Genomic DNA, 26,769 nt, shown 5'->3' on the forward strand with positions numbered 1-26,769 from the left:
AAGTTTCCGTCCTTAATGTGCATGTGCACACAAACACACTCCTTGGTGGCTCAGAACAATCACCCCCCCCCCCATTCAATGATCTCCTTTTTATACCAATAGTTCAGCGCCATAAGAAAAAAGCCTTTGAACATACTGTGTTTGATCCAGACTGCTTGCCACACTTTAGTCCCATTTAAATCAAATGACTTGTTAAGTAGTGAGCAACTTGTTGCATAGATTTACGTAGGACTAAAGCAGGGGTAGCTAACTCCTGGGCTGTTTCCAGCCTCCCAAGCTGTTTTTTGGTGATCCCCTAGGATCCACCAAATTACCGTATTTTTTGTTCTACAAGACTCACTTTTTCCCTCCTAAAAAGTAAGGGAAAACGTGGGTGCATCTTAATGGAGCGAATGCAGGCTGCGCAGCTATCCCAGAAGCCAGAACAGCAAGAGGGATTGCTGCTTTCACTGTGCAGCGATCCATCTTGCTGTTCTGGCTTCTGAGATTCAGAATTATTTTTTTTCTTGTTTTCCTCCTCCAAAAATTAGGTGAGTCTTGTGGTCTGGTGCGTCTTATAGAGCGAAAAATATGGTGACCCCTTTAAATTAATTATTTTTAAAAAATATATTAAAATTTGACTTCTCCTATGGACCCACCTCTATGACGCCACAACATCAAAAGCTTTTTTTGTGTGGCCTCTAGACCCCTCCAAAACATTTAATTAATCTTGGCTCAATGCAGCCGTCAGTCCCCCAAAAATGTCAGCTGCCCCTTGCCTAAAGGAAGGCTGACTGTTTGGATCCAACCCATTGTGTTTGCAGTGTCCTTGAGTAGAAGGGGCACAGGCCAAGATCCAAACAACTACTTGTGTCACCACCAAGCACATGAGCACACTTGGTGGGATTGTTTTTTAACTTTCCCTGTTTCGTACAGCAAATCCCCATTCTCCCAGGAGAGAAATTCAGACAGTCCCTTTAGTCAGTGGCGTAGCGTGGGGGGTGAATGGGGGGCCGGATGCACCGGGCGCAACATCTTGGGGGTAGGGTTAGAGGGCGCAAATCCACGGGTTAGGGGGTGAAAATTACTTGCCTTGCCCCGGGTGCTGACAACCCACGCTACGCCACTGCCCTTAGTTTCAGAAGTGGTTTCCCACATGACACGGAGAGCCACTGTTTGGATAAGCTTAATGGTGAATGGGCACACAGAAGGGTGCCGTTCCTTAGATCTCAGCCCCTGTACAATCACCTGCATTCCATCCATAATACAGGAAACGCTTTGAAGAATGGTCCACTGTGAAGATGGGAAGACACTCAGCGCTTTTGAGAAATTATTTATAACGGGGTTTTAAAATGTAGGCTAGGCGCCAACTTTTCTAACAGCATATGCTCCGTGAAAAAGGTTTGGGTGATTTTGAACTGTGAATTATAGCGTTGTCTTCACTTTGGAAATGTGTAATGACAAACCAACTCTTGCCTAAACTGTTACTGTATAGATTCTTATTGTAAACTGTACGCTATGTCAACTTTTTTACCTTCTCTATTGTAGCCTGGCCTTTTTACTACCTGTTTTTTATCTTCATTGGAATCACTTGATTACGAAATGATTATGTTTTTATTAAAAAGTTGTAGAAAGCATGTTGCTTTGGAGTATGTCTCTTTTCTGCTGTTGGTAACTGGGCAGCAAGAACCCACTTATTCCTGAAGAAACAGGGATAAATGGTAATGTCCTCCCCCCCCCCCCGAGGGCTGAACCATTGACCTGTGTTACAAGGGAGCACTCTGGAGCCTTCCTTTTCCGATGCGTTTTCTCAGAGAAATCTCTCATGAACCATCCTGAAAATATCCCATGGTGCACTAAACTCTTCCTGATGCAGCCTTTCCTACAGATCACAAGACTTGTTTTGCTATATACAGTGGTGCCTCGGAAGACGAAATTAATTCGTTCTGCGAGTTTTTTCGTTGTGCGAGTTTTTTCGTCTTGCGAAGCACCACTGCATTTAAACACTAACAACGGCGGGGGGGGGGGGGGAGAAGCAGGACAGCTGCCGCAGCCAGTATCTCAGACTCACCCGCGCATTGTGGCCACCGCCGACTCTGGCTGCTGGCGGCAACGGCTCTCTGAGGGCAGCGGCGCGAGGCAGCCGGAAGGTCGGCCGTCAGCCGGAAAGTCGGAGGGAGCCGGAGGAGCCGTCAGCCGGAAGGGAGCCGGAGGAGCGGGGAAGCGAGCGTGCGTGCGTGCAGTGACCGTCGCCATGACACGAGAGGCAGGGCCGTTTCGTCTAGCGAAGCAAGCCCTTAGGAAAATCCGTCTTGCGAAGCACCTCAGAAAACGAAAAACCCTTTCGTCTAGCGAGTTTTTCGTCTTCCGAGGCATTCGTCTTGCGGGGTACCACTGTATTACATTCTTTGGGGCCACAAAAAGTGTTAGAGCAGGATTCTTGACTGGAAGCTTCAAGGTTGTATTTCTGGTGCATCCTATGCAAAGAAAAAATGTGGGTGATTTCTAAGCAAGTGGAGCAAAAAAAGGATGCTTGACAGAAACAAGTCATTAAAATTTCCAGGCACGCGTGACGTCATCTGTTTTCTAGGTATGCTTCACCAGCGATAGTGCAGCCCGCATTTTGATGTGATCCCTGCATAGTGCTTCATACGCTGCTTGTTGTTCTTGCTCTATGGATTATTCCCCCCCCCCCTTTCAACCAAGCTTCTCCAAGATACAGTGGTACCTCGGGTTAGGTACTTAATTCGTTCCGGAGGTCCGTACTTCACCTGAAACTGTTCTTAACCTGAAGCACCACTTCAGCTAATGGGGCCTCCTGCTGCCGCCGCGACCGGCACCGGAGCCCAATTTGTGTTCTAATCCTGAAGCAAAGTTCTTAACCTGAAGCACTATTTCTAGGTTAGCGGAGTGTGTAACCTGAAGCGTATGTAGCCCGAGATACCACTGTACATTCCTGCTGTTGATACATTTTATTTTTATTGAAAAAAAATCACTAATTAATTTCTGTTTCTCCAAGGAGTGCACATAAGGTTCTGCCACCCCTGTCTATCCTCACAACAACTCTGACGTAGCTTAGATAGGAGGGTTGGCCGAAGTTCACCCAGTGCGCATCATGGCTAAACTGGGATTTCCATCTGGCTCTTCCTGGTCTAAGTCAGACATTCTATTACATTGGCTCAAGTGATTTTTCTAATGTATTCTGCTGCTGTTTAAAGCCGTTAGACAGTCTTCACCGTGAATTGTTGTGTTACGTTGGTATCTTTGTAAGCCACCTTGCTCAGGTAAAACAGGAAAGGGCATAAAGTGCCAGTTTAATTTATAACCATTTGTGTTCTTCGTTTAGTATTAATTTGCTCAGGCACTGCATTTTTATCCATTTCTAAGTTTAATATAAGGTTTGGAAGCCTGTTGGATTATTCCGTCTTGGAAGCAAGACCACCTGCTGACATTGTTGTGAACCCAATGCCAATATTTTGGGGATGCTGCACTATTAGATGATTGGGGTGAGATGAGGGAGCTAGGATTAATCTTGGCTTCTCTACTGAACCAGTACTTTAAACTCTGGAATAGTCATCCGTTCTTTGGCCATTCCCTAAATATGTCACATGGATTCAGAGCTGCTTTGGCAGCCATACTCAGAAGTCTCATGTTCCTCACCTTAGTAGAGCCCAGAGTTAACTATATGCTGCATCTTTTTGCTAAAGCAGGGAGGCACTTATTTGCAGGATATCCTTGACACCTGTACTGGAATACTGCAAGCAGGGCCGTAGCTGGGGTGTGTGTGAGGTGGGCCCCCAACAGGGGCACAGGCTTTGGGGGGGCACAAAATCTGCTAAAAACAAGTTTATAAATATAAATATTGATTGTTGCCTCATAAGAAATGGTTTTAAATAGAGGATGAATTGAATTGGAGGGTGGAGGAGAGGCAGAAAGAAGAAATAATTTGTCTGTGGCTGGGGGTGGAATCTGGACGGTTCTGCCAGGGGTGCAAGATCACCTAGCTACAGGTCTGACTGCAAGGCTCTCGGAGACTACTGATTCCACATATTCTCCAAGTTCAACGGCTGTTGAATTTCCCCTTTACTTTTCTCTACCTTGTTTTGTTTTACTCCATTAACCAGCTTTTTCTCGCCATGTCCTATTATCCCGCTTGCATGTTCTGCTTCTTTTTAAGTAATTTTTAATATAAAAGATGGAGATAACGATGATAAATTAAACCCTTGCTTTGAGGGGAAATGGGGTTGTTTTTGCTTACAGTTTGTGTAGCCCGAGTCTGCCAAGAGCATAATTACTTTGATGTCATGCGTGATAAACTGCTGTGCATGCAGTATTAATGACGGTTTTCTGTGAGCCTGTAGCACTAATGGTCAGTCTTCTGCACCCTTGCTCTGGCCTCTGATCATGCAAAAGCAAGTCACCAACAGACAGCATATCACATGAACCATCTCTGGTTACCTAGAGCCTTTTTGAAAGGCGTACTTCTATTCATGCATTGTCCTGTTTTTTCCTCACTAATAGTGCTAGCAACTTAACAGCATAAATTACTTGACTGATCTTTAACTAAACATTACAGAATCCCCACCCCAAACTGCCCACCTTGTTATCCTGAAACAGCAATGAGATGCTGTCAGGCTGTGAAATGAAAGCACTGGGTTAAATGCTTACTTCCAAGTAAGCAAGCATAGGATTTTGCTGCAAGCCCCACTGAGTTATACAGGACTTGCTCTCAGCTAAACCATTTTAGATTATCTTGTGGAAAGGTTCCGACCTTTTGCAGATTTGTTTATTCAAATGTTTCCACTCCACTGTTTCCTGTAGATTTGCAAAGTGGCTAAAAACATTAAAAGCACAATGAAACAAAATAAAACACACAGTTTCACATAAGCCGGGAGAATAACCTGCAATGATAAGACCATCTAGGACTCAAAAGTGCTCTGGAAGTGAATTTTCCTAAATTGGTACCTGAAGGTCATGAAGTTAATCCTCACTGAGGGGCATTCTATTAGCTTGCTGCTACCCTAGAAAGAAAATACTGTCCAATGTATTGCAGTCAGACAACAGGGGAATACAAAACAACAAACCATCAGCAATAGAATCCCTATAAACCGAAATAGCATTTTGAACACTGAAATAATGAAACAAGAAAACTTGCTGCTTCTTTTTTTTACATAGCTGCCATAAGAATTCCCCAGGAACTGCTCATTTGCAACACAAAATAAGATTTGATTGTATTTAACTGGAGACTTTCAGCCAAAAGAGCTGATCTTCCCAGAGACCAAAGTTAACTATGAATAATGCCAAGCAACATACTATCAAAACTGAAAACTAGTTGGTTTTGTCTAACAGGTATGGATATGGAAGCGAGTGGTGTTTTTGAGGTATAAAATTTATTTAAAATTATTTTGTCATGAATAAAAATACGTAAAAACAGAAGAAACACTAGGACACAAAGGAAACTCTGTTTCACTTCTGAAGACATATTCACAGTAAGCCAGTAAAAACATAAATTATCAAATGCCTTTTCTCGCACCGGGAGCCAAAAGCCAGGAAAGGCAGAGGTAAGCAATAGACTTTGCATGTATAACTTAATATAAAGCCGCTGCTGGTCCATGGTATAATGTAGCATTTTCCAGCTGCAGATGAAAGGAAACACAGTACTTTCCCCACCTCCAACCTTTATATGCAGGTTCCCAGTTCAGATCACTCAGGTAGCTTGAGTGATAACAACATGAAGAGAGGGGAGCTAGCTCCTACCAAATGGTGGCATAGAATAATCATTTTTACATTTACACCCCACTTTTCCTTCAAGGAGCTCAAAGTAGGATACAAGGTTCTCCATCACCACCCGCATTTTATCCTCACGACAGTCCTGTGAGGTAGGTTAGGCTGAGGGAAAACATCTGGTCACCCAGGTAACTTCATGGCTAAGAATTTCAGTCCTGGTTTCCCCTTGTTTGCAGAAAGAAAGAAAAAAACAGATTCCCTAATACAAGAACCTTGGTATTAAGACAATGCAGTATAGAGGCTGCTGGTACTAACAATCTGGACAAATGAATATGAGGAGTGTAAGACCAGAGCCCTCTGGTGGTCAACTCACTTAGTAAGAGGTTTCAGGAGTCATTACAAAAGGAAGTCCTCAAGAAGATCACCAGAACAAAATTCCATCTTACATACATTTGCTGTCTGTTAGCCTATGGAATCCTCAAGTTTGGTGTGTGCATCATAAGTGCCAAAAGTTTCACACAGCAGCATCTGAAAAAGAAACAGAGAGAGAATGACTAGAATAAACTTGTCAAGCAAATTACAGACACAATTTATATCGCTGCTCCAAAACATGAATTTTCTAGGTAAGCTCACAAAACAATTTCATCCGATGAAAGAAGAGAGAGCTTTGTAAGTGTTTGGGACATGAAGATGTAATGGTAGAGGGCAAGGGGTGACTTGGAACCACCCAATATCCATTCTGTCTGCATTGATGCCTCTACAGCAAGACCCCATCTCTCAGTGTAGATGCGATATCATCCTATATACATAAAAATGTAAGGCTGTCATCACACTGCAGTTTGCGTGACCTTCAGCAGGCAGCTATGCTAATTCCAGTGTGGCAACAGAAGAGTAGGCAGGCAGATGAGTGAAGAAGCAATGCAGGTGGCGAGAGGCCCAGTCAAGCTGTTTATAAGAAGGTGGGAGATGCTTCAGAGAGCAGTTGGCCAAACCATATTCTGAAATGCTTCTCCCCTCCTTTAAAAGAGGGCAGGTGTTTGGGCAACCTAGAAGGAAAGGGGCATGTTTGGGTGAGCTGGGAGGAAATAGGTGAAGGGGTAACATTGGTAAACAAAGGAGTTGATGCATAGATGGTATTGGTGTGTGGCAGAAAGAGGTGGGCAAAGGGATTGGCAGGTAGGGGTGGCACATGGAGCGAGCAGGTGTAGGAGCTTCTAATAAATATTTTTAAATGCTGAATAACCATATTTTAGCTCTATAGGACGCACCAGACCATAAGATGCACCTAGTTTTTGGAGGAGGAAAACAAGAAAAAAAATATTCTGAATCCCAGAAGCCAGAACAGCAAGAGGGATCTGGCTCCTGGGATAGCCTCTTGCTGTTCTGGCTTCTGGGATAGCCACACGAAGCCTCGTGTGGGCAGCAGGATAAAGGCTCCTCCTCAGCGAAAAGCCCCCAAGAGCCGCACACACACTCCACGGGGCTCTTTAAAGGAAGCACTGCGCAGAGCCTCCCACCTACATTTGCTCCATAAGACGCACGCACATATCCCCTTACTTTTTAGGAGGGAAAAGTGCATCTTATAGAGCGAAAAATACGGTATATACAAACAGTACCAAACCAGAAGATTTTTGTCTTATTTTTTTTTTTAATATCGAAATGAACAGGGAGAAATTAATACGGAATGAGAGTGCAAATGTTCAGGCATGAATAAATTTTTTTTTTAATGTAAGCAAGTGTGTTCAAATGTTTTTATCCTTGATAAAAGTCACCAGCTAAATTATAGTAAACTGTGAGTATTTATTTAAAATATTTTATTCCATCTGCTCAAAGCAGCTAATGAGCAGGTACACCTTTTTTTTAATCCACTCCTTTAAATAATGACTCATTTATTGAAGGGATGGCATAAATAAAATCAGAGGTGTCTGCACATGAGATGGAATTTTATAGGTACCAAGCTTATGCTTAGCAGGCCAAGAATATCTTACAATTAAGGGAGCCAGTGGAGGAAGCTCTAGTGGTGTCGGTCTGCAGTATAATTTACGTAAATGTGAGCTGGCTTGGGTCAAACATATTGCTGAGTTATTTGTTGAACCTTGCAGCTACAACAGGAATGGAGTATCTTGGTCCCTCCGGTTTTATAATGCAGTTTACAATCTAGGTTGCAAGAGTCAGAGAACACAAGTGAACAAGGCTGTTTCTTATGTCCGAGACAATCCATGATGCTACAGACAGGTTGGGAGAGGACAATGTCTTGGGTAGAATCACTTTATCTTTCTGGTCTAAGGGGCTCTTGCTTGTCATCCTCACCTACGCTCAGACAGTTCTGCCAATGGACCACCAATTGGTCATTCCATGTTTAAATAATGCAAGTTAGCTATGGTTGGTGCAATTTAATTGACTAGATACTTACCTGTTGACTGAGTGACACAAGAGACTTTGTAGGATAGCCATATACTTAAGAGACACAGAAATGAAGCTAAGAAGCCAAATACCTGTTTAAAAACAAAACAAAAAGAGCTGTGTGATAACTAAACCTTCTAGTATAGAGAATCCAATATACCCTACACCCACATTTAAGATTTATCCACTAAGGATTCTGTTCACCTGCATGCATCCAATTGCCAGATCATATTCAGGATATATAAAAAAAGGGATGCGGGTGGCACTGTGGGTTAAACCAAAGAGCCTAGGGCTTGTCAATCGGAAGGTTGGCAGTTCAAATCCCCACGACAGGGTGAGCTCCCGTTGCTCGGTCCCAGCTCCTGCCAACCTAGCAGTTCAAAAGCACATCAAAGTGCAAGTACATAAATAGGTACCGCTCCGGCGGGAAGGTAAACAGCGTTTCCGTGCTCTGGTTTGTCAGAAGCGGCTTAGTCATGCTGGCCACATGACCTGGAAACTGTACACTGGCTCCTGGGCCAATAAAGCGAGATGAGCACCGCAACCCCAGAGTCGGTCACAACTGGACCTTATGGTCAGGGGTCCCTTTACCTTTACCTTTATTCAGGATAAATTAGGCTTCTAGTTTAACGTGCTGTTTCATGAACTCTGTTGAACAAACATACTCCATGTTGCCAGCTTATTATGCAGCCAAAAGAGTGGCCATTAGCAGCTACGACCCAGAAACTTTGAAATCTGCATGACCCCAATGGCCACATGATGTAGCCATATAGTGTGGAATCTGGCCGCAGAGGCAGAGTTTTAGAGAACCTAATTATAATTTAAAGTGGGCAAAGCTTACACAGCCCTTGTTATTGCAGGGGAAAGTCTAGTACAGTGGTACCTTGGTTGTCAAACTTAATCCATTCTGGGAGTCCATTTGACTCCCAAAACCATTCGAAAACCAAGGTGCAACTTCTGATTAAGGAAGCCACATCGGACGTTCGGCTTCCAAAAAACATTCGCAGACCGGAACACTCACTTCCGGGTTTGCGGAGTTCAGGAGCGGATTTGTTTGGGAGCCAAGCCAAGTACCTCAGAAGGCAAACGCCTTGCGAATCGAGCGTTTTGGTTCCGAATGCAGCAAACCCAGAAGTGAGTGTTCTGGTTGTGAACATTCTTTGGAACCTGAACGTCTGACGCGGTTTACGTGGCTTCTGAATCAGAAGCTGTGCCTTGGTTTCCAAACATTTTGGAAATTGAACGGACTTCCGGAACAGATTTCATTCGACTTCCAAGGTACCACTGTATATATACAAGGTTTTGTCAAAGGCCCTCCAACATTTAACCCAACCAGGGCATAGAGCACAAACAAGGGACAAATCCTGACTTGCGGTATAGACTACAGCTCTACTTTACATGCAGCTCTACCTTACATGCGTACAAAGAGTAATTATGCAGAAAAAGCTTGGAATCTGCACTAAAATCAGACCCCAGCAGTAACAATGTAAAAGCAATTCCTTGTCGATGGGGGGGGAAAGTAGCCTCACCGCTCCAGCTGTAAGACTTGCTGACCCAGAGCTTCTGGCCACCACCACCACCGATCCAATGAGAAGAAGGGTGGTACCTATTAGGTAATGGAGAAACTCCTGAAAAGAAACAAGCACAGAACAGTTTTGAAGACAGCCCAAAAAAGGGAGCATTTTAATGTGGCACAACACTGCTAACCAATGAGATTATTTTGCTTTAAATCACCTGTGAAAAAGGAAACGTGGGACTGCCGTCTCTGGCCCAAATCACATTTACTGGAGGAAAGACACTGTTCTGCTGAAACAGATAAGGTTGCTGTCCCTTGCTTTTCCCACTCCCCGCCAAAACAAACAAACAAACAAGTTATTTTCGAGATTGCACAATAGGTAACCGTAAGAGAGATGCTGCAGACTTGCTGGTGCATGTTATTGATGAGGAGAGCTTAACTCCCAAACAGAAAGGCAAAGCCCTATTGATCTCTGAGGGTTCTGCTTCCTTCCCTTCCTCACTTTTAGTGTGCATCTGTGGCCAAATTGTCGTTCTCTCTTTAAGCTTTGGAATACAAGGGGGTCCTTTTTTGCTCCTTAAATCATAGTGTGAGTGTGGCATGATTTGCTGCCCGTTGATATTTGCAACTTTGCTTTCTGAAGCAGCATTCATATCCGCTATCAACTTTCATTTCAAGAAATGAACCAACTTTTCTTTATTCCTCTGGTGTGAGCTTCTTGGGGCATAAGGTTAAGGATAAATAAATTCACAACAGATGCATGTTCTAACTCTCAGCTTAATATTGGGGCTGTGCATACGAAGACACCTGCACGTGGATTCAATGCCACTTTGAGATCCTGCGAGGAAAAGTGGCATATAAAACTATAATAATACATACACCTGATTTTAAAGCCTTTAACAGAGATGCTGCAACTACATTTCCAAACGAGGGATAAAGGTAAAGGGACCCCTGACCATTAGGTCCAGTCGTGACCGACTCTGGGGTTGCGCGCTCATCTCGCTCTATAGGCCGAGGGAGCCGACGTTTGTCCTCAGACAGCTTCCGGGTCATGTGGCGAGCTTGACTAAGCCACTTCTGGCGAACCAGAGCAGCACAAGGAAACACCGTTTACCTTCCCGCCGGAGCGGTACCTATTTATCTACTTGCACTTGACTTGCTTTCGAACTGCTAGGCTGGCAGGAGCAGGGACCGAGCAACGGGAGCTCACCCATCACGGGGATTCGAACCGCCGACCTTCTGATTGGCAAGTCCTAGGCTCTGTGGTTTAACCCACAGTGCCACTAAAAAGCAGATTATAGAATCGCATGTCTTAAGGCTACTGCGGAAAGTTAGCATATCACAGAGGTGGGTCTAGTCTCCACACACCCATCCTACATTTTGATCTGCAAAGAAGAAGCATTTCAAAACTGATAAGCATTTCTAAAGTGGTACCGTGGTGGTCCCAGGAGGTTTGAGCTACGTGATATTTCTGAAACTGGGACTTTACAGTACAATAGGAAAGTGATAATGTCACCAACACACCTCTCTCTGTCTTTCCCAGAAAGACCCGAAATGCATGAGATGTTGTTTTTATTCTCTTGGGTACTAATTAGAGCAAACTCTAACACAGAGTTTGCTCTGCTACTTTGCACTCCTTTGACCCTCCATGGGCTATGAAGATTCTGCACCAAATTTTCCAATTATCTGACCTTCCCTGTGGGAGAGCAGTTGACTCTTGTCCCTGAATAGCAAGTAAGAGAGACAGAGCAGACTCATCTCTCCAGTGGATGCTGTATGCAGCGATAGCAGCAGAGAAAGTAAAGGTAAAGGTAAAGGGACCCCTGACCATTAGGTCCAGTCGTGACCAACTCTGGGGTTGCTCATCTTGCTTTATTGGCTGAGGGAGCCGGCGTTTGTCCTCAGACAGCTTCCGGGTCATGTGGCCAGCATGACTAAGCCGCTTCTGGCGAACCAGAGCAGCACACAGAAACGCCATTTACCTTACCGCCGGAGCGGTACCTATTTATCTACTTGCACTTTGACGTGCTTTCGAACTGCTAGGTTGGCAGGAGCAGGGACCGAGCAACGGGAGCTCACCCTGTCGCGGGGATTCAAACCGCCGACCTTCTGATTGGCAAGTCCTAGGCTCTGTGGTTTAACCCACAGCGCCACTTGCATCCCAGCAGCTGGGTCAAAGCCATCGTCATGCATGTACTACAGTACAGTCTTCGACCATCTGCAGTAACTGAAACATCGTGGCAGCTGACCAGCACAGCCGACACACAGGCATCCCCTCTAACTTGCTTGTTGCAAATGCAGATTGCAGCGCCCATCACATTTTAGGACAGCTAAGAGTCACGGGAATCCTGCAGTTTCAAAAGGGCCTGAAAGTGTGCTGGGGAAAACCTGAGGTACCTCTTTATGTTCTGCTAATGTAAATTTTCTTACTATGAAAACTAATGACTGGGAGCTGATCCCTTAATGATGACTGGCCGCCAAGACCACATAACACTCCCAGTAGGTTTCCGAGCACAATTCAAAGTGTTGGTGCTGACCTTTAAAGCCCTAACCGGCCTCGGTCCTGTATACCTGAAGGAGCGTCTCCACCCCCATCGTTCTGCCCAGACACTGAGGTCCAGCACCGAGGGCCTTCTGGCGGTTCCCTCACTGCGAGAAGCCAGGTTACAGGGAACCAGGCAGAGGGCCTTCTCAGTAGTGGCGCCCTCCCTGTGGAATGCCCTCCCACCAGATGTCAAAGAGAACAACAACTACCAGACTTTTAGAAGACATCTGAAGACAGCCCTGTTTAGGGAAGCTTTTAATGTTTGATGTATTACAATATTTTAATATTTTTTTGGAAGCCGCTAAGAGTGGCTGGGGAAGCCCAGCCAGATGGGTAGGGTATAACTAATAAATTATTATTATTATTATTATTATTATTATTATTATTATTATTATTATTAAATTCTCTTTACGTTTGGACTTTGCCTAGATCTCACTGTCACATTTTATGGCTTTTTGGCCCCACTGTCTTACTAACTTTTTTTGGGGGGGGGAGCTTTTGTTTGTCTTTACAAGTGCCATGGGCCAATTTATTAAAAGCAACTTGTTCCCTCCCCCCACCCCGGAAATTAAAATCAAAAGCGATTCTAACTATGAGCAGGAACTTACTGCAAGTGGCCAGTTGATGCAAGTCAGCATTCGGTAAATTCTGAAGATATAGACGACGTAGAAAATGAAGATCATAACTAAGTCAAACATGGAGATAATTTTGAAGTAGGTATATGTACTGTGACCGGCCACCGGTGAAGCAATGATGCAAATAAATCCAATCAGGAGCAATAGCTGAAAGGCAAGAGAAAAAAAGATGGTAAGTGAATAGGAAAGCAAAAGAAACAAACTCCCAAGTTCCAACTCGCAGTAAAATGCTCAAAATGAAAAGAAAATGATAAACCACTTCTTGAAGAGTCAGACAGAGGAAAACAATTCCAACTAAAGTAATGATAATAAAACGTACAAGTTTAGATTACAAAAATATATTGGGGGAGGGAATACACTGGGGTACATTCCTAAGCAAACCTACAGCATGCAACTCAGTGGAACTTTGGTGTAAATGTTTAGTTGGGTCCAAGCTGCCAAGAGGGCAGGTTTCTAAGGACAGCAACAGTTACTACTGTTTTGCTAAGTGGGGGCTTAGGTCCTCGGCAAACGGAGATCCAGAACAGAATGACTGTATGCCAGAGGTCAGCAAACTTTTTCCGCAGGGGACCGGTCCACTGTCCCTGAGACCTTGTGGGGGGCTGGACTATATTTTGAAAAAAATAAATTAATTAACGAATTCCTTTGCTCCACAAATAACCCAGAGATGCATTTTAAATAAAAGGACACATTCTACTCATGTAAAAACATGCTGATTCCTGGACCGTCCACAGGCCGGATTTAGAAGGCAATTGGGCCTGATCCGGACCCCGGGCCTTAGTTTGCCTACCCATGCTGTATGCTAGCACTTTGTCTCATTCTAGACTAAAAGAGGAAAACCTTGCATTTAAGAATAATTTAAAGTTGTTTTAAATATGAAAACACCACATTTAGTCTTGTATCATCTCCCCACAAGAGCCAACTAGATTGCCTTTAAGAAGCCTCCAACGTGTACCGGAACTCAATAGCACCTTCCCTTCCTCTTGTGCTACCCAGCAAATTACCGTATTTTTTGCTCCATAAGACGCACCAGACCATAAGACGCACCTAGTTTTTGGAGGAGGAAAACAAGGAAAAAAATATTCTGAATCTCGGTAGCCAGAACAACAAGAGGGATCGCTGCGCAGTAAAAGCAGCAATCCCTCTTGCTGTTCTGGCTTCTGGGATAGCTGCGCAGCCTACATTCGCTCCATAAGACGCACACACATTTCCCCTTACTTTTTAGGAGGGAAGAAGTGAGTCTTATAGAGCAAAAAATACGGTATATCCAAAAACCCACAACCTTCAGTACTTAAGGAAGTACAGTACACATAAGACTCCTTAAGCTTCAAAATTCCAAGATCCTCCACATTTAGAGACGTCCAGCCTTATTTACACACTTCAGAGGCCGCCAATCTTTCTGGGCCTGTGAGTACATTTGCAAACCAGAGAAACTGTTCTGGGCACCATGTACATAATCAGAACACAGATGCAACACACAAATACACTTATTCTTCACCTGCCAGACATTCCATTTGACAGCTGCAAAAGACTATGTCTTTCAAAACTAATCTCAGCATGGCAGGTGGGGGAGGACAGGACCCCATAGGTGCTGGGGAAGGCATTTGCATTAGATACTGGGAAGGTTAGCAAGCTCTACAACCAATGAAGTTGCTTCTGATTAGCTGCATTCTGGCATTATACAACTCAACATTACATAGAATATGCAAACAGGGACGAACAGGCTACCTCTGCCCCCATCACTGTACAAGAGTTAGAAGGCAGAGTGTCTGTAGTGAAGGCATTGTGCTCCTATAAATTCCCCACAAGATGCAGAATACTGCAGAAACCCAGGCTATACACTGCCATAGGAAGTTTCCATTAAGTACCAGAGGTTCCTCACTGCAGATGGTTGTCCTCCAACTCATGCAAGGTGACAGGGACAGGTGGAACAGAAGTGGCACTTTCCTCCCCATCCATATATTCTACTTACTCATCCATATAATGCCTGAATTGAACTGCTCTTTCACACCAATTCAACAACCCCTTGTGGAGATAAACGATTCCACTGCACAGATGCAGATTTCAGAACCTTCGCTTCCATGAAGGGTAGCTCTTCATGCAAAAAAGGAAACCCTAGAAAAAGTGGCTATCGTCATTGTAAAGGTAAAGGAACCCCTGACTATTAGGTCCAGTGGCCGACGACTCTGGGGTTGCGGTGCTCATCTCGCTTTATTGGCCGAGGGAGCCGGCGTACAGCTTCCGGGTCATGTGGCCAGCATGACTAAGCTGCTACTGGCGAACCAGAGCAGCACATGGAAATGCCATTTACCTTCCCACCAGAGTGGTACCTACTTATCTACTTGCACTGGTGTGCTTTCAAACTGCTAGGTTGGCAGGCACTGGGACCAAGCAATGGGAGCTCACCCCGTCGCGGGGATTCGAACCGCCTAGGCTCTGTGGTTTAACCCACAGCGCCACCCGCGTCCCTTGTCTTCATTGAGGTGCATATAAACCATGATCTCCCAGAGCACACCAGTCTACCAGTTCTCAATCAATATGTATTTCTTAAATAATAATATGTAAAAAAAAAGTCTCCTTCTAGATAAAAGTTAAGAGACCATATTTCCCCCCCTCTCTGTTAGGGGGGTAATGCAATTCCACTTGAGAAATCCTCAAAAAATAATAATAAGGAAAGGGATAGGGAAGGGATCCTGGAAAACTCATGCACATTCTCCTGTGAAAGATGGATTCCAGTCCCCACTGTGCAAAGCCACTTCCGGCTTGCCCCAGGAGGTGGGGTTGCGGGCGTCACGCCCACCCCACGTGAGCAGGGGCTGGTTCAGCCCCCGCGAGAGCAAGGAAATCCCAGGGAATCCCGGGGCATAGCTTGCCCTATTTAGTGCTAGCACGAGGAGGCTCGTTCTCTTTTCGCCGGCGTGGCCCTGTCCGAAGCCTATGGAGGTGTGGGCCGAAGGCACGCCCCAGAGCGGTGACCAGGGGAGCTCCTAGTTGACGTGCCTCGGCAGGTGACTCCCCCACTATGGTGTTAACCCTTCCCCGTGTCTCCAGCAAATGGGCTGGAGCCGGATAGTCGGTAGGACCAATGCCTAAGCCAATGCCTCTCATTCCTGAATTCAATAAAGTTGTGGCCTAATTCGCCCATTTTAACCTTAAATGATGGTGTCTCGTGTCTTTATTCATCCTGGTGGGGGGCGGGAACTCGCCACGCAATGCAACAAGTGTGTGCAAAATAAGAGACTTGATAAAATAAGCCGTAACTTGACAGTTACACATTTGAGCAGAATTCCCTTTCTAAATCTCAGATGTCGGGGTTACCATGTGCAATACTTTCTCTAGCTTTTTTTTTTCAAGGTTAGAGAAAGCAGTTGACAGTAAAACACCTCAATTCCCAGGGTCTTCTTTGAACAGGAAACACATTTTTGGTGCCTTCCTGTTTTGACTCAGCTGAATCTGCTATTCCTAGTTCTTTACAATGCTACTCAAATCACAACAAATCTTTCAATATTTATAGAGCCCTCCTTTTGGAAAAAAAAAACCAGCAAACAAAAAAAAGCCATACTGAATTGTTTTTTTTCCATTTTGAAACTTTCAAGGAAATTCAGCTGAAGCTGAAATAGTGAGCCCTCACATCGGAAAAAGATCACAGCAAAAATGTTTCTCTTTCTAGCAAGCGATGATTTTTAATGCAGTCTTTCCAGAGCTAGCCTCCAAGATAAAAAAGACAAAGGGTTTAACAATCTTGAGCTTTAATCCTGTCATGTCCTAAAGAAATCTTAAGTTGACATGTTTTCAATTCATATGCAGATGCAAAGCTTCTCCTTATTATTTTTTCTTCAGATCTAAAAGAGAACCATGCACAACAAACACAAAACAAAGGTAAAGGGCTGGATCCAAATGTGCCCTTTCACTAGTGGAAATACTACTCCACTCACGAAGGAGGCATGTTTCTGGGGGGAAACCCTAACAAGTGTAGCTGCCCTCCTAGAATCATAGAATAGAATCATAGAGTTGGAAGAGACCACAAGGGCCATTGAGTCCAACCCCCTGCCAAGCAGGAAACACCATCAGAGCACTCCTGACATATGGTTGTCAAGCCTCTGCTTAAAGACCTCCAAAGAAAGAGACTCCACCACACTCCTTGGCAGCAAATTCTACTGTCGAACAGCTCTTACTGTCAGGAAGTTCTTCCTAATGTTTAGGTGGAATCTTCTTTCTTGTAGTTTGGATCCATTGCTCCGTGTCTGCTTCTCTGGAGCAGCAGAAAACAACCTTTCTCCCTCCTCTATGTGACATCCTTTTATATATTTGAACATGGCTATCCTATCACCCAAGGGACGCGGGTGGCACTGTGGGTAAAAGCCTCCGCGCCTAGGGCTTGCCGATCGAAAGGTCGGCGGTTCGAATCCCCGCGGCGGGGTGCGCTCCCGTTGTTCGGTCCCAGCGCCTGCCAACCTAGCAGTTTGAAATCACTCCCGGGTGCAAGTAGATAAATAGGGACCGCTTACTAGCGGGAAGGTAAACTGCGTTTTCGTGTGCGGCTCTGGCTCGCCAGAGCAGCGATGTCACGCTGGCCACGTGACCCGGAAGTGTCTCCGGACAGCGCTGGCCCCTGGCCTCTTGAGTGAGATGGGCGCACAACCCTAGAGTCTGGCAAGACTGGCCCGTACGGGCAGGGGTACCTTTACCTTTATCCTATCACCCCTTAACCTCCTCTTCTCCAGGCCTAACATGCCCAGCTCCCTTAGCCGTTCCTCATAAGGCATCGTTTCCAGGCCTGTGCCCCAAGGTACTTAATTTATCAAACAGTCACGGCAAGCTTTTATGTCTCAGTTCTTTGTAGTTCTTCCAGGGCATCTAAGCGGCGCTATTAGAAGTGCGCGCGGTGGGAAGAAAGATGCAGAGAGCAGGCGAGAGTTGCAAGACGAGGAAAACGGGAAGGAAGGAGGCAGAAGGGAAAGCAGTAAGTGGAGGGAAGGAGGCAGGCAGGCAGACAGCTAGGCCGTCGGAAAAGCTGAGCAGAGCAGACCCGACTCCATGGCCGCGGAGGAAGTCACTGACGGAGCGCGAAAGACGACGGAAAGCAAACTTTTTTGGAGTTTCTGGTCCACGGTCTCTCCGCCTTCGGAGGCGCAGATACAGCTCCTCGCCACCGACGCACGAGGGAGCCTAGGTACGCCTCTGCGTAAATACAGCAAGTCACAGTTGCTAGGCCATCGACTTTGAAACCAGCAGCCAGCTCAGCTTCCCCCCAAACAGGGTTGACCAAAGGCGGAGTGGAGCGATAACAGCGCGAAGAGCCGCGATTCTCCTTCGCGCGCTCGACGGCGCAATGTGGCGCCCGCTGTTCCTGGAGAGAGAGAGAGGCGCGCTGGCGGGAGCAACACGTGCAAGAAGCCCTCTGCCTCTCATTGGAGCGCCAGATTTAGGCCACGTCGTCCTGCCTTGAGGGGGAAGGGAAAAAAGGCGCGCGGCAAAACAAGCTCCGAAACTTTGGAGAAGGAACCCGGACCGCCCGCCTCGCCCCCTTACCATCTGGGCCACTTTGAGCAAGGCGGAGCAAGAGCCCGCGTAGCCTCTGTCCAGCAGCCCGGAGTCCGGCCCCGAGGCCGAAGGCGCCGCCGAGGACGTCGACGCGCCACCGCCGCCGCTGCTGCTGGCGTCGGTGCGGACCACCTGCAGCCCGCGAGACATCTTGGCGGGCGAGGAGACGGCGCGGCCGGCCCTTCCCTCGCGCGCTCTTCTTCCTCCTCCTCAGCGCTGCTAGGACCGCTATGGGGCTCCGGAGGCGGGACAGGGCGGGGCGGGCTGGCTTGGCTGGCTGGCTGCAGCGCCTCTCTGCACAGCTGGAGCGGGGCGGAGAGGACGAGCGAGGCTCCGGCGCCCCTGAGTCTCTTCCACCAGGCGGCCTGGTGGAAATCTGCGGCGCGCGTCCTGAAGAGGAAAGGTGGGCCTCAGCGGCGGCCGCCTCAGACAGGAGCCGTTTCCTAAAGGGACTGTAGGGGTGTCAAGCCAGAGCTTTAGCCGGGACAGCGGGGCTCGGCTGCTGGGGACGAGGAGGGGACTCTCATCCTCTTTAACAAGAACTCTTAAAAACTTGAGTTTACACGGTGCGAGAGTTCACACGAGACTCCCGGGCCCGAGGCCTCTCTCGCGAACGCTTTTATTTACCTATCCCGCCTCAGGCGGCGGGACCGACTCTCCTTTTACGTTACTTTCTAGAAAACTCAAGTCCACAATAAATATTTCAGTCGTCGAGGTGTCACAAGACTGCTGGGCTGTTCATTTATAGAAGCTTTAAAAACAATGACGGTGTCTTTCTCTTCCTCTTCCTCCCCCCCCCCCCCAATATCCGGCAGAGTTTGGAAAGTCGTCTTTTAGCTTTGCAACTTCCTTTCCGAAAGGTCTCTCAGGGTTCACTCTTCTGCTTAATAAAAGTAGGTGGTTAATTACACGGAGGTGCAAGTGATGGGCTTTCCATTCTATGCTACCAACTTCCTCTCCAAAGCTTAAGCTCTGGACTATTGTTTTGTTTTAATTAGATCTTAATAGGCAGCAAATAAAACTAGATTGTGAACAAAATATGCTAACAGGAGGTTCTGGTGGGAAAAACAAAAACCCTTCCCTATTTATCTCCTGCTGCTTGTGCAAAAACAGTGGCATAATAGTTGAGCATTTTAGTCAACTCCTTTTATAAGGCACTATGGTTTTTTTTAAAAAAAGACTGCTGAATTGTTTCAATTGAAGTTTTTACTCATTATTGCCAACTTTCCCCAATAAGGAATATAATTGAGGTGAGTGATAATGTAGGCAATAATTCGGGAATGTCAGCTTCCCTTTATCATCTCTATAGGGGGAGAGCCATGTTAGTCTATTACAGCAAAATCAGCAGGGAGCCTTACAGCACCTTACAAGACCAGGAATTTTATTGTGGCATAAGCTTTCATTGATGAATACTTAAAAGGGTAAAGGTACCCCTGACCATTAGATCCAGTTGTGACCGACTCTGGGGTTGCGATGCTCATCTCACTTTACTGGCCGAGGGAGCCGGCGTACAGCTTCCAGGTCATGTGGCCAGCATGACTACGCCGCTTCTGGCGAACCAGAGCAGCGTACGGAAACGCCGTTTACCTTCCCGCCAGAGCGGTACCTATTTGTCTACTTGCACTTGTGACGTGCTTTCGAACTGCTAGGATGGCAGGAGCTGGGACTGAGCAACAGGAGCTCAGCCCGTTACGGGATTCGAACCGCCAACCTTCTGATCAGCAAGTCCTAGGCTCTGTGGTTTAAATTTAAGGAGTCACAGCCTACTTAAGACGGGCTCAGCGTGTCACTGGGAAACAGGCGCTGCCCTAAAGCTAGTCAGAACATTGGTCTGTTTGGCTTGGTACTCATATAGAATCAGAATTGTAGAGTTGGAAGGGACCCCAAGGGTCATCTAGTCCAACCCCTTCCAGTGCAGGAATCTCAACTAGGTCATACGTAACAGATGGCCATCCAACCTCTGCTCTAACAAAGGAAGAGTCTACCACCTATCTTGGGAGTCTGTTCCACTGCCCAACAGCTCTTTACTGTTGGAAAGTTCTTCCTGATGGCTTAGTTGGAATCTCATTTTTTCAAGCTTGTATCTATTGGTTCTGGTACTAGCCTCCTGAACAGAAAACAAGCTTGCTCCACCCTCCATGTGGCAGCCCTTTAGATATTTGAAGATGGCTATCGTATCTCCTCTCAAGTCTCGTCTTTTCCAGGCTAAACATACCCAGTTCCCTCAATGGTTCCTCATGGTTTCCAGACCTTTGGTCATCTTGGCCACACTCTGACAACAATGGTGAGCAGCACCTCTCCAGGAATTCAGGCAGAGATCTTTTTATAAGTCAGGAATTGAACTTCTGTCCTTATTTTGCCCATACCCCATGGTCCAATTTTGACAGGTTGGAGCAGAGTGCCCACCTCTCAAAGTTCAGAGGGGCCTGCTGAGATCAGCAGAAATTTCAGCTTCACCCCAAATACACAGGAGGAGTACGTAATACTTGTCCCTGCTAGTGTGAATAAAGGACCGTATTATGAATTTCTTCCTCTCTTCGTGGTGTAGTTTGTCTAATTTCTGTGTGCAGGGATGTATTATATAAAGAGAGATATTGCACATGGTCTCCTCAAAAATCTTACCTTCACAGTAACATTCCAAGGGACCACAACGAAGGTTCATTTATCTCTCAGTCAAATGTATGGGGGGTGGGAGCATTATCATAACACAGCAAGCCCAGAGACCAGACTGAGAAAAGAGTTACCGTATTTTTCGCTCCATAAGACACGCCTAGTTTTTAGAGGAGGAAAGGGGGAAAGCCCCATTTTGGGGGGATTAGCTCACAGTTGTGCAGCTTCTTTTGCAAAGGAGAAAAGTCCCCTTTTTGAGGATCAGTTCAAAGTTGTTGAGCTTACTTTGCAAAGGGTTTTTATGGGGTTCAACTCACAGTTCTGCAGCTTTAGGAAAGGAAAGGGAGCCATTTCTACAGTTTCCAGGCAGATAATCTAATCAGCCGGTCACATGTCGCTGGGGAAAGAGCCTCCATCTGCAGAACATTAAAAAATGGAGGCCTGGGCAAGGGGGCGGGGCCAGAAAGGGAGCCACCGATTGGCCACACATTCGCTCCATAAGACACACAGATATTCCCCCTTACTTTTTAGTAGGGAAAAAAGTGTGTCTTATGCAGCAAAAAACACAGTAGCCAACTAGACCATTATACCATTTCCCCCCTTTAAATCAGGAGAGAAGTATTTTGGCTTCACAGGCCAGGTCCTTATTACATCCATCAATCTTCTTCCTCCACCACCTGTCCAGAAGATGACTTGGTCCTCCTGTCCAGGAGGGGTGATTGAAACCCCTGCTGAAATGGAGGAAGGGGTTTGCCTTTTCTTCCCCTGAAGGTATCCTGCGAGGCAAAGAGTATGGCTTTTTCTTCAGGGTTTACTCCTGCGGCCTCTTTCTCATGAATGAGTATACAGTGGTACTTCTGGATGCGAACGGGATCCGTTCCGGAGCCCCGTTCGCATCCTGAGCAGAACGCAACCCGTGTCTGCGCGGGTCGCAATTTGCGCTTCTGCGCATGACGTCATTTTGAGCATCTGCACATGCGCAAGTGGTGAAACCCAAAACACGTTCCGTTACTTCCGGGTCGCCACAGAGCGTAACCTGAAAATGCTCAACCTGAAGTATATTTAACCCAAGGTGTTTCCGTGCACTGCTCTGGTTCGCCAGAAGCGGCTTAGTCATGCTGGCCACATGACCTGGAAGCTGTACGCCGGCTCCTTCGGCCAATAAAGCGAGATGAGCGCCACAACCCCAGAGTCGGTCACAACTGGACCTAATGGTCAGGGGTCCCTTTACCTTTATGACTGTAACTGCAAGGCATCAGTTTTCCGTCTAGAAGGGCGACCACCTTCCCAGGTTGACGAGCCCCATCTGCCCCTCCCTTCCCTCTATAGCACGTGTAGAAATCGCCGCCTTGACCATTGGATCTTCTATTGGCCTCGTCCACTCAACCCACCAGAGCCTGTGCTACTGTAACAAGTGACCAAACTGGAGCCAATGTACATGCAGCTGCAAGAGGCCTTTCCTGATACCCCTACAGTCCGTGGCACCTGCTGAAATTAGGCATGAAAGGTTTCTGCTGTAGTTAACGTAATACGTTGCGGTGCATGCTTGGTTGTAGAGTGTGTGTGCTTTGCAGGGGATTCGACTAGATGACTCCTGGGGTCACTTGCAACTCTACAATTCTATTGCAGATGACAGGATCTCTTGTTTGCAAGTGTGCCCAGAGGCTCAAAAAGGATGGTGACTCCATAAGAGAGAGAAGAAGGGGTGGCTCTGTCTTGTTTGGGTCTCTGAGGCCTGCCCAGCATGCTGGTCCTTGACAGATTGGTCCTGAAGAAATGAGACCTTTGACAGGAAGAAGGCCTGCTTACCGAGTCAAAGATCAAGGTATAAATAATGCTACTTGGATTGACATTCCACAATTTTTGAATTAGTAAGTGAAATAAAGAACACTGCAACAAATTTTTTTAAAAAACTTTTTTATGTACATTGAAATGGTTCGAGGGAATGCAAATCCAATACTTTACAAAATGTGCAACAAAGGAGGAGGAGGAGATCATGGCACCACACAGGTTGGAAATTGTTTGCTTTATATATATATATAAAATAGCTTGGTAATCATAATACACAGATTTAAAGATAAAAAAGGAATAATCGAATCATCTCCAACATAGATTCTGCTGTAATATCATAGCACCAGTATTGCTATTGGACAAATCCATAATCAAGGAAGAACTTGTTTGTCAGCAATCAAATGAAAAAGAACTTATGTCTGAGATAAGAATGTACAAAATGTGAACTTCCAGAGGGTGTTTTTTCTGTTTCTTCCACATAGCCACCCAATATGAGCTATACTTAAAGAAGTAATTTCTTTAAGACTGCAATCCTAGGCACATTTTCCTTAGGATTAAGTCGCATTGAACTCAGTTGGACTTACTTCTGAGTAGACACATATAAAATTGAGCTGTGAATTTACAATGTTCCCACTGCTTCTAACAATCTACCAGCAGTGAAAGCTGATTGGCCTACCCATATTAATTTGAAAAAGGATCCACTCTACAGTCTTGTAGATTTCCCATTCTACTCATGTTTACACTGCAGCAGCTTCAGAATAGTACACTAACTTTGGCTTTTGGCACCATTAGATGGTTAACTCTTGTAAGCAATTGCCAGATTGCGTCTTGTTACAATAACCAGAGGCTGAATATTTTCTTCCAGGCCAATTTAGAAAACATTAGCGCTCCAAGGAGAATCTCATTTAGATCTCTAAATCTTCAAGACTGTGTACAGTAGCATTTAAGCAGGAAAGTTTTCCTAAACACAGAAAGTTAACATGTATAAAAATATTATAAATTATTCATCACCTATTCTAAAAGCTGCAGTCCTATGTGTATCTGAGTCAATATATATAGAATTGGACTGTGACGGTTATATGTACAAAGTAAAAAAATAAAGGGAGGCACATTTCGTTACAACAGAATGCCTTCTGAAACGCATTAATTGATGTAAAATATTCACAATACTTCTTAATCAGGCAGAGGACACTATTGCTCCTTTCTAAAAATGAGACACATTCAGAGGCATTGGTGTGGGGACAGGAAGATAGGGCTTTAGGCTGCTGCAGAAATTGGGCCCAGATCACACCCATGATTGGCCAGCACAGGCTAAGAGAGCAACTTGGGATTCCAAGCTGGCTCAGTCCTAGGAACACCCTATTCAGTGCTTTCTTCTGGATTGATGAGAAATCAGTGGGTGGAATACTTTCAATGTGCAGAAGAGGGAGGTCTGTGCTGGCAGAGTAGCAGAAACACCACCCCACTGGCATCAGTCAGCAGGAGATGAGATGATCTGGCAGAGGCGAGGAGAGAAATGTCTTCACTCCCTACAAATCCCCCCCAGTCCAGCATAAGGGGTGGTGGTGGAGGTTTCCAGTCTTAATCCCTTATATTTCCCATCAAATCTAACTAAGGCTTCTTTCTAATAATAATAATTTTATTATTTATATGCTGTCCACCTGACTGTCCAAGCTACTCTGGGTGGCTCTCAACAAAATATTAAAAGAACAACAAAACGTCAACCATTAAGAACTTCCCTGAACAGGGCTGCCTTCAGGTGTCTTCTAAAAGTCAAATACTTATTCATTTCAGGTAGGTAGCCATGTTCGTCTGACACAGTCAAAATAAATAAAAAATTGTCCAGTAGTACCTTAGAGACCACCTAATTTTGTTCTGGGTATAAGCTTTCATGTGCATGCACACTTCTTCAGATACACTGTAACAGAAGGACTTCAGATACACTGAAACAATGCACTTCTGTTTCAGTGTATCTGAAGAAGTGTGCATGCACACAAACGCTTATACTGTACCCAGAATGAACTTAGTTGGTCTCTAAGGTGCTACAGGACAATTTCTTAGTTGCTCATTTGTTTGACATCTGATCGGAGGGTGTTCCACAGGATGGGCGCCACTACCAAGAAGGCCCTCTGCCCAGTTCCCTGTCTCACAGTGAGAGAAGCACCCAAAGGCCCTCGGAGCTGGACCTCAGGCTGGACAATGGAGGTGGAAACACTCCTTCAGCTATATGGGCTAAGGCCATTTAGGGCTTTATGCATGCTTACTTGGAAGTAGGCACCATCAAACTCATTAGTCTGGTTCACACTGGAATAAAATAATTGTAGAGTTGGAAGAGATCCCGAGACTCAACACCTGTGATGCAGGAATCTCAGCTGGCTCATGAATGACAGATAAGTCACCCAACCTCTGCTTCAAAACCTCCAAAGGAGAGTCCTGAGGGAGTCTGTTCGACTGCTGAACAGCTCTTACTGTCAGAAAGTTATTCCTGATGTTTAGTCGGAATCTCCTTTCTTGTAACTTGAAGCCATTGGTTTGGGGCCTAGCCTGCAGAGCATGAGAAAACAAGCTTGCTACATCTTCCCTGTGACATTCGAAGATGGCTATCATAACTCCTCTCAGTACTTTACTAGGCTAAACATACCAAATTCCTTCAACTGTTCCTCATACGGCTTGGTTTCCGGATCACAGACTCCCCTTGGCCTCACATGTTCTCATCTTTTCTTGCACGGCCAGGATGACTTCAGAAACCTCTGCTTTAGTTTCCCCTCAAACACAGCTTGTCACATCACACTTAAATTGGGGTTTGCAGTTTATATCAACTATGGTTAGTTTAAACAAGACAGCTTCATAAACCATGGTTTGCTTGTTCTGAAACTGGCCAGAGTTACTGTTCTAGCGTAAACCTTAATCCAGATGCTACAAGCCTTGCTTAAAGAAAATGAAGTAAAACTTTATGGTGTCCTCCTCCAACTCACACAGGAGAAAGGGAAGAGTGCATTGCACTGAATCTTGTTTCAGTATTAGATGCTAACATGATAACTGGTTGAGTTTAGGTATCATAGCCATACCGTGGGTTTGGCCATTGGGAACATGCTATGAGTTTCCATGCTTTCTTCTCACCATCCCTCATGCTAATCCATAATCAGTTTCTTCATTGATGGTATCCTGCAATTTGGAAGTCACGGGAAACAATGGTTACCACAAATCAGGAAGTAAGAAGATGGAATTAGCTTGTATGAGGGAGAGACAGGAAAATCCACAGCATCCTCCTGACAGTCAACTATGGTTTGGCCATAATGTGAGCCATGAGCCATTGAAATTCTCTTGAGTAAAAATGCTTTGCCTGAGCATTAAGAAAAACCACTGCAGAAATTGATAATTTAAAAACGATGCATTATACCCAAATGTGTTTTTTAATTAACTTAAAGAGGACATTTATTGCAAGTTCCGCGATCTCCAAGATACAAAACTAAAGTAGGCATTTCCACCGTAGCAGGAAGTTACAACGAATGCAAAGAACTGTGGGGGAAAAGAAAACAGCTGTTAGAAAATAGTAAAAACCATTTAGCAGATTTATTTGTTTTCCCAGATCATTCATACCTACGGGACCGCCTCTCCTGGTATGCCCCACAGAGAAACTTACGGTCTTCAAATAAAAACATCTTGAAGGTCCCAGGCTACAGAGAAGTTAGGCTGGCCTCAACTAGAGCCAGGGCTTTTTTCGGCCGTGGCTCTGTTCTGGTGGAACACTCTGTCACAAGAGACCAGGGCCCTGCGGGACTTGACATCTTTCCGCAGGGCCTGCAAGACAGAACTGTTCCACCAGGCCTTTGGCCAGGGCACAGCCTGACTCCCTCCCTTGGCAATCTTCGCGGAGCTCTGGCCCAATGGTTGCCAGTGGCTTGAATTAATTAATTTTATAATGAATGATTTTAGAGTGTTGTTTGTGCTGTACTTTTGTACTGTTTTATTGTTGTTAGCCGCCCTGAGCCCGGCTTCGGCTGGGGAGGGCGGGATAT

General features: G+C 45.6%; 2 protein-coding genes and 1 long non-coding RNA gene across 3 annotated transcripts in view; all 3 read right to left on the bottom strand.

The window, feature by feature from the left end:
- Window positions 1-602: 602 nt before the first annotated feature.
- On the bottom strand, window positions 603-1,199 carry LOC310660521. Its single transcript, XR_014503474.1, has 2 exons — window positions 1,090-1,199; window positions 603-927 (listed from the first exon to the last, which is right to left on the bottom strand). It is a non-coding gene; the product is annotated as an uncharacterized lncRNA (long non-coding RNA).
- A 4,151-nt stretch (window positions 1,200-5,350) lies between these two features.
- On the bottom strand, window positions 5,351-19,036 carry CMTM7 (CKLF like MARVEL transmembrane domain containing 7). The gene is made up of 5 exons (XM_083405233.1): window positions 18,338-19,036; window positions 12,779-12,952; window positions 9,639-9,737; window positions 8,120-8,201; window positions 5,351-6,234 (listed from the first exon to the last, which is right to left on the bottom strand). The coding sequence occupies exons 1-5, from the start codon at window positions 18,497-18,499 to the stop codon at window positions 6,221-6,223; spliced, it is 531 nt and encodes a 176-aa protein (XP_083261359.1). The 5' UTR covers window positions 18,500-19,036; the 3' UTR covers window positions 5,351-6,220.
- Window positions 19,037-26,160: 7,124 nt separating this feature from the next.
- The window catches only part of CMTM8 (CKLF like MARVEL transmembrane domain containing 8), a 34,920-nt gene continuing 34,311 nt past the window's right edge, over window positions 26,161-26,769 (bottom strand). The window contains exon 4 of the mRNA XM_083405228.1: window positions 26,161-26,269. Within this exon, the coding sequence (XP_083261354.1) occupies window positions 26,186-26,269 (84 nt within the window). The 3' untranslated portion in view covers window positions 26,161-26,185. The remainder of the gene's footprint in view (window positions 26,270-26,769) is intronic.

Source organism: Podarcis tiliguerta (genome assembly GCF_965153285.1).
Source record: "Podarcis tiliguerta genome assembly, chromosome: 12".
In the NCBI taxonomy this organism is placed as follows: domain Eukaryota; kingdom Metazoa; phylum Chordata; class Lepidosauria; order Squamata; family Lacertidae; genus Podarcis; species Podarcis tiliguerta.

Coding starts and splice junctions, on each gene's coding strand:
- CMTM7 (XM_083405233.1), bottom strand. CDS start 18,499: ATGTCTCGCGGGCTGCAGGTGGTCCGCACCGACGCCAGCAGCAGCGGC. Junction 12,953..18,337: donor TGCTCAAAGTGGCCCAGATG/GTAAGGGGGCGA, acceptor CTTGCCTTTCAG/CTATTGCTCCTGATTGGATT. Junction 9,738..12,778: donor GCATCAACTGGCCACTTGCA/GTAAGTTCCTGC, acceptor GTTTCTTTTCAG/GAGTTTCTCCATTACCTAAT.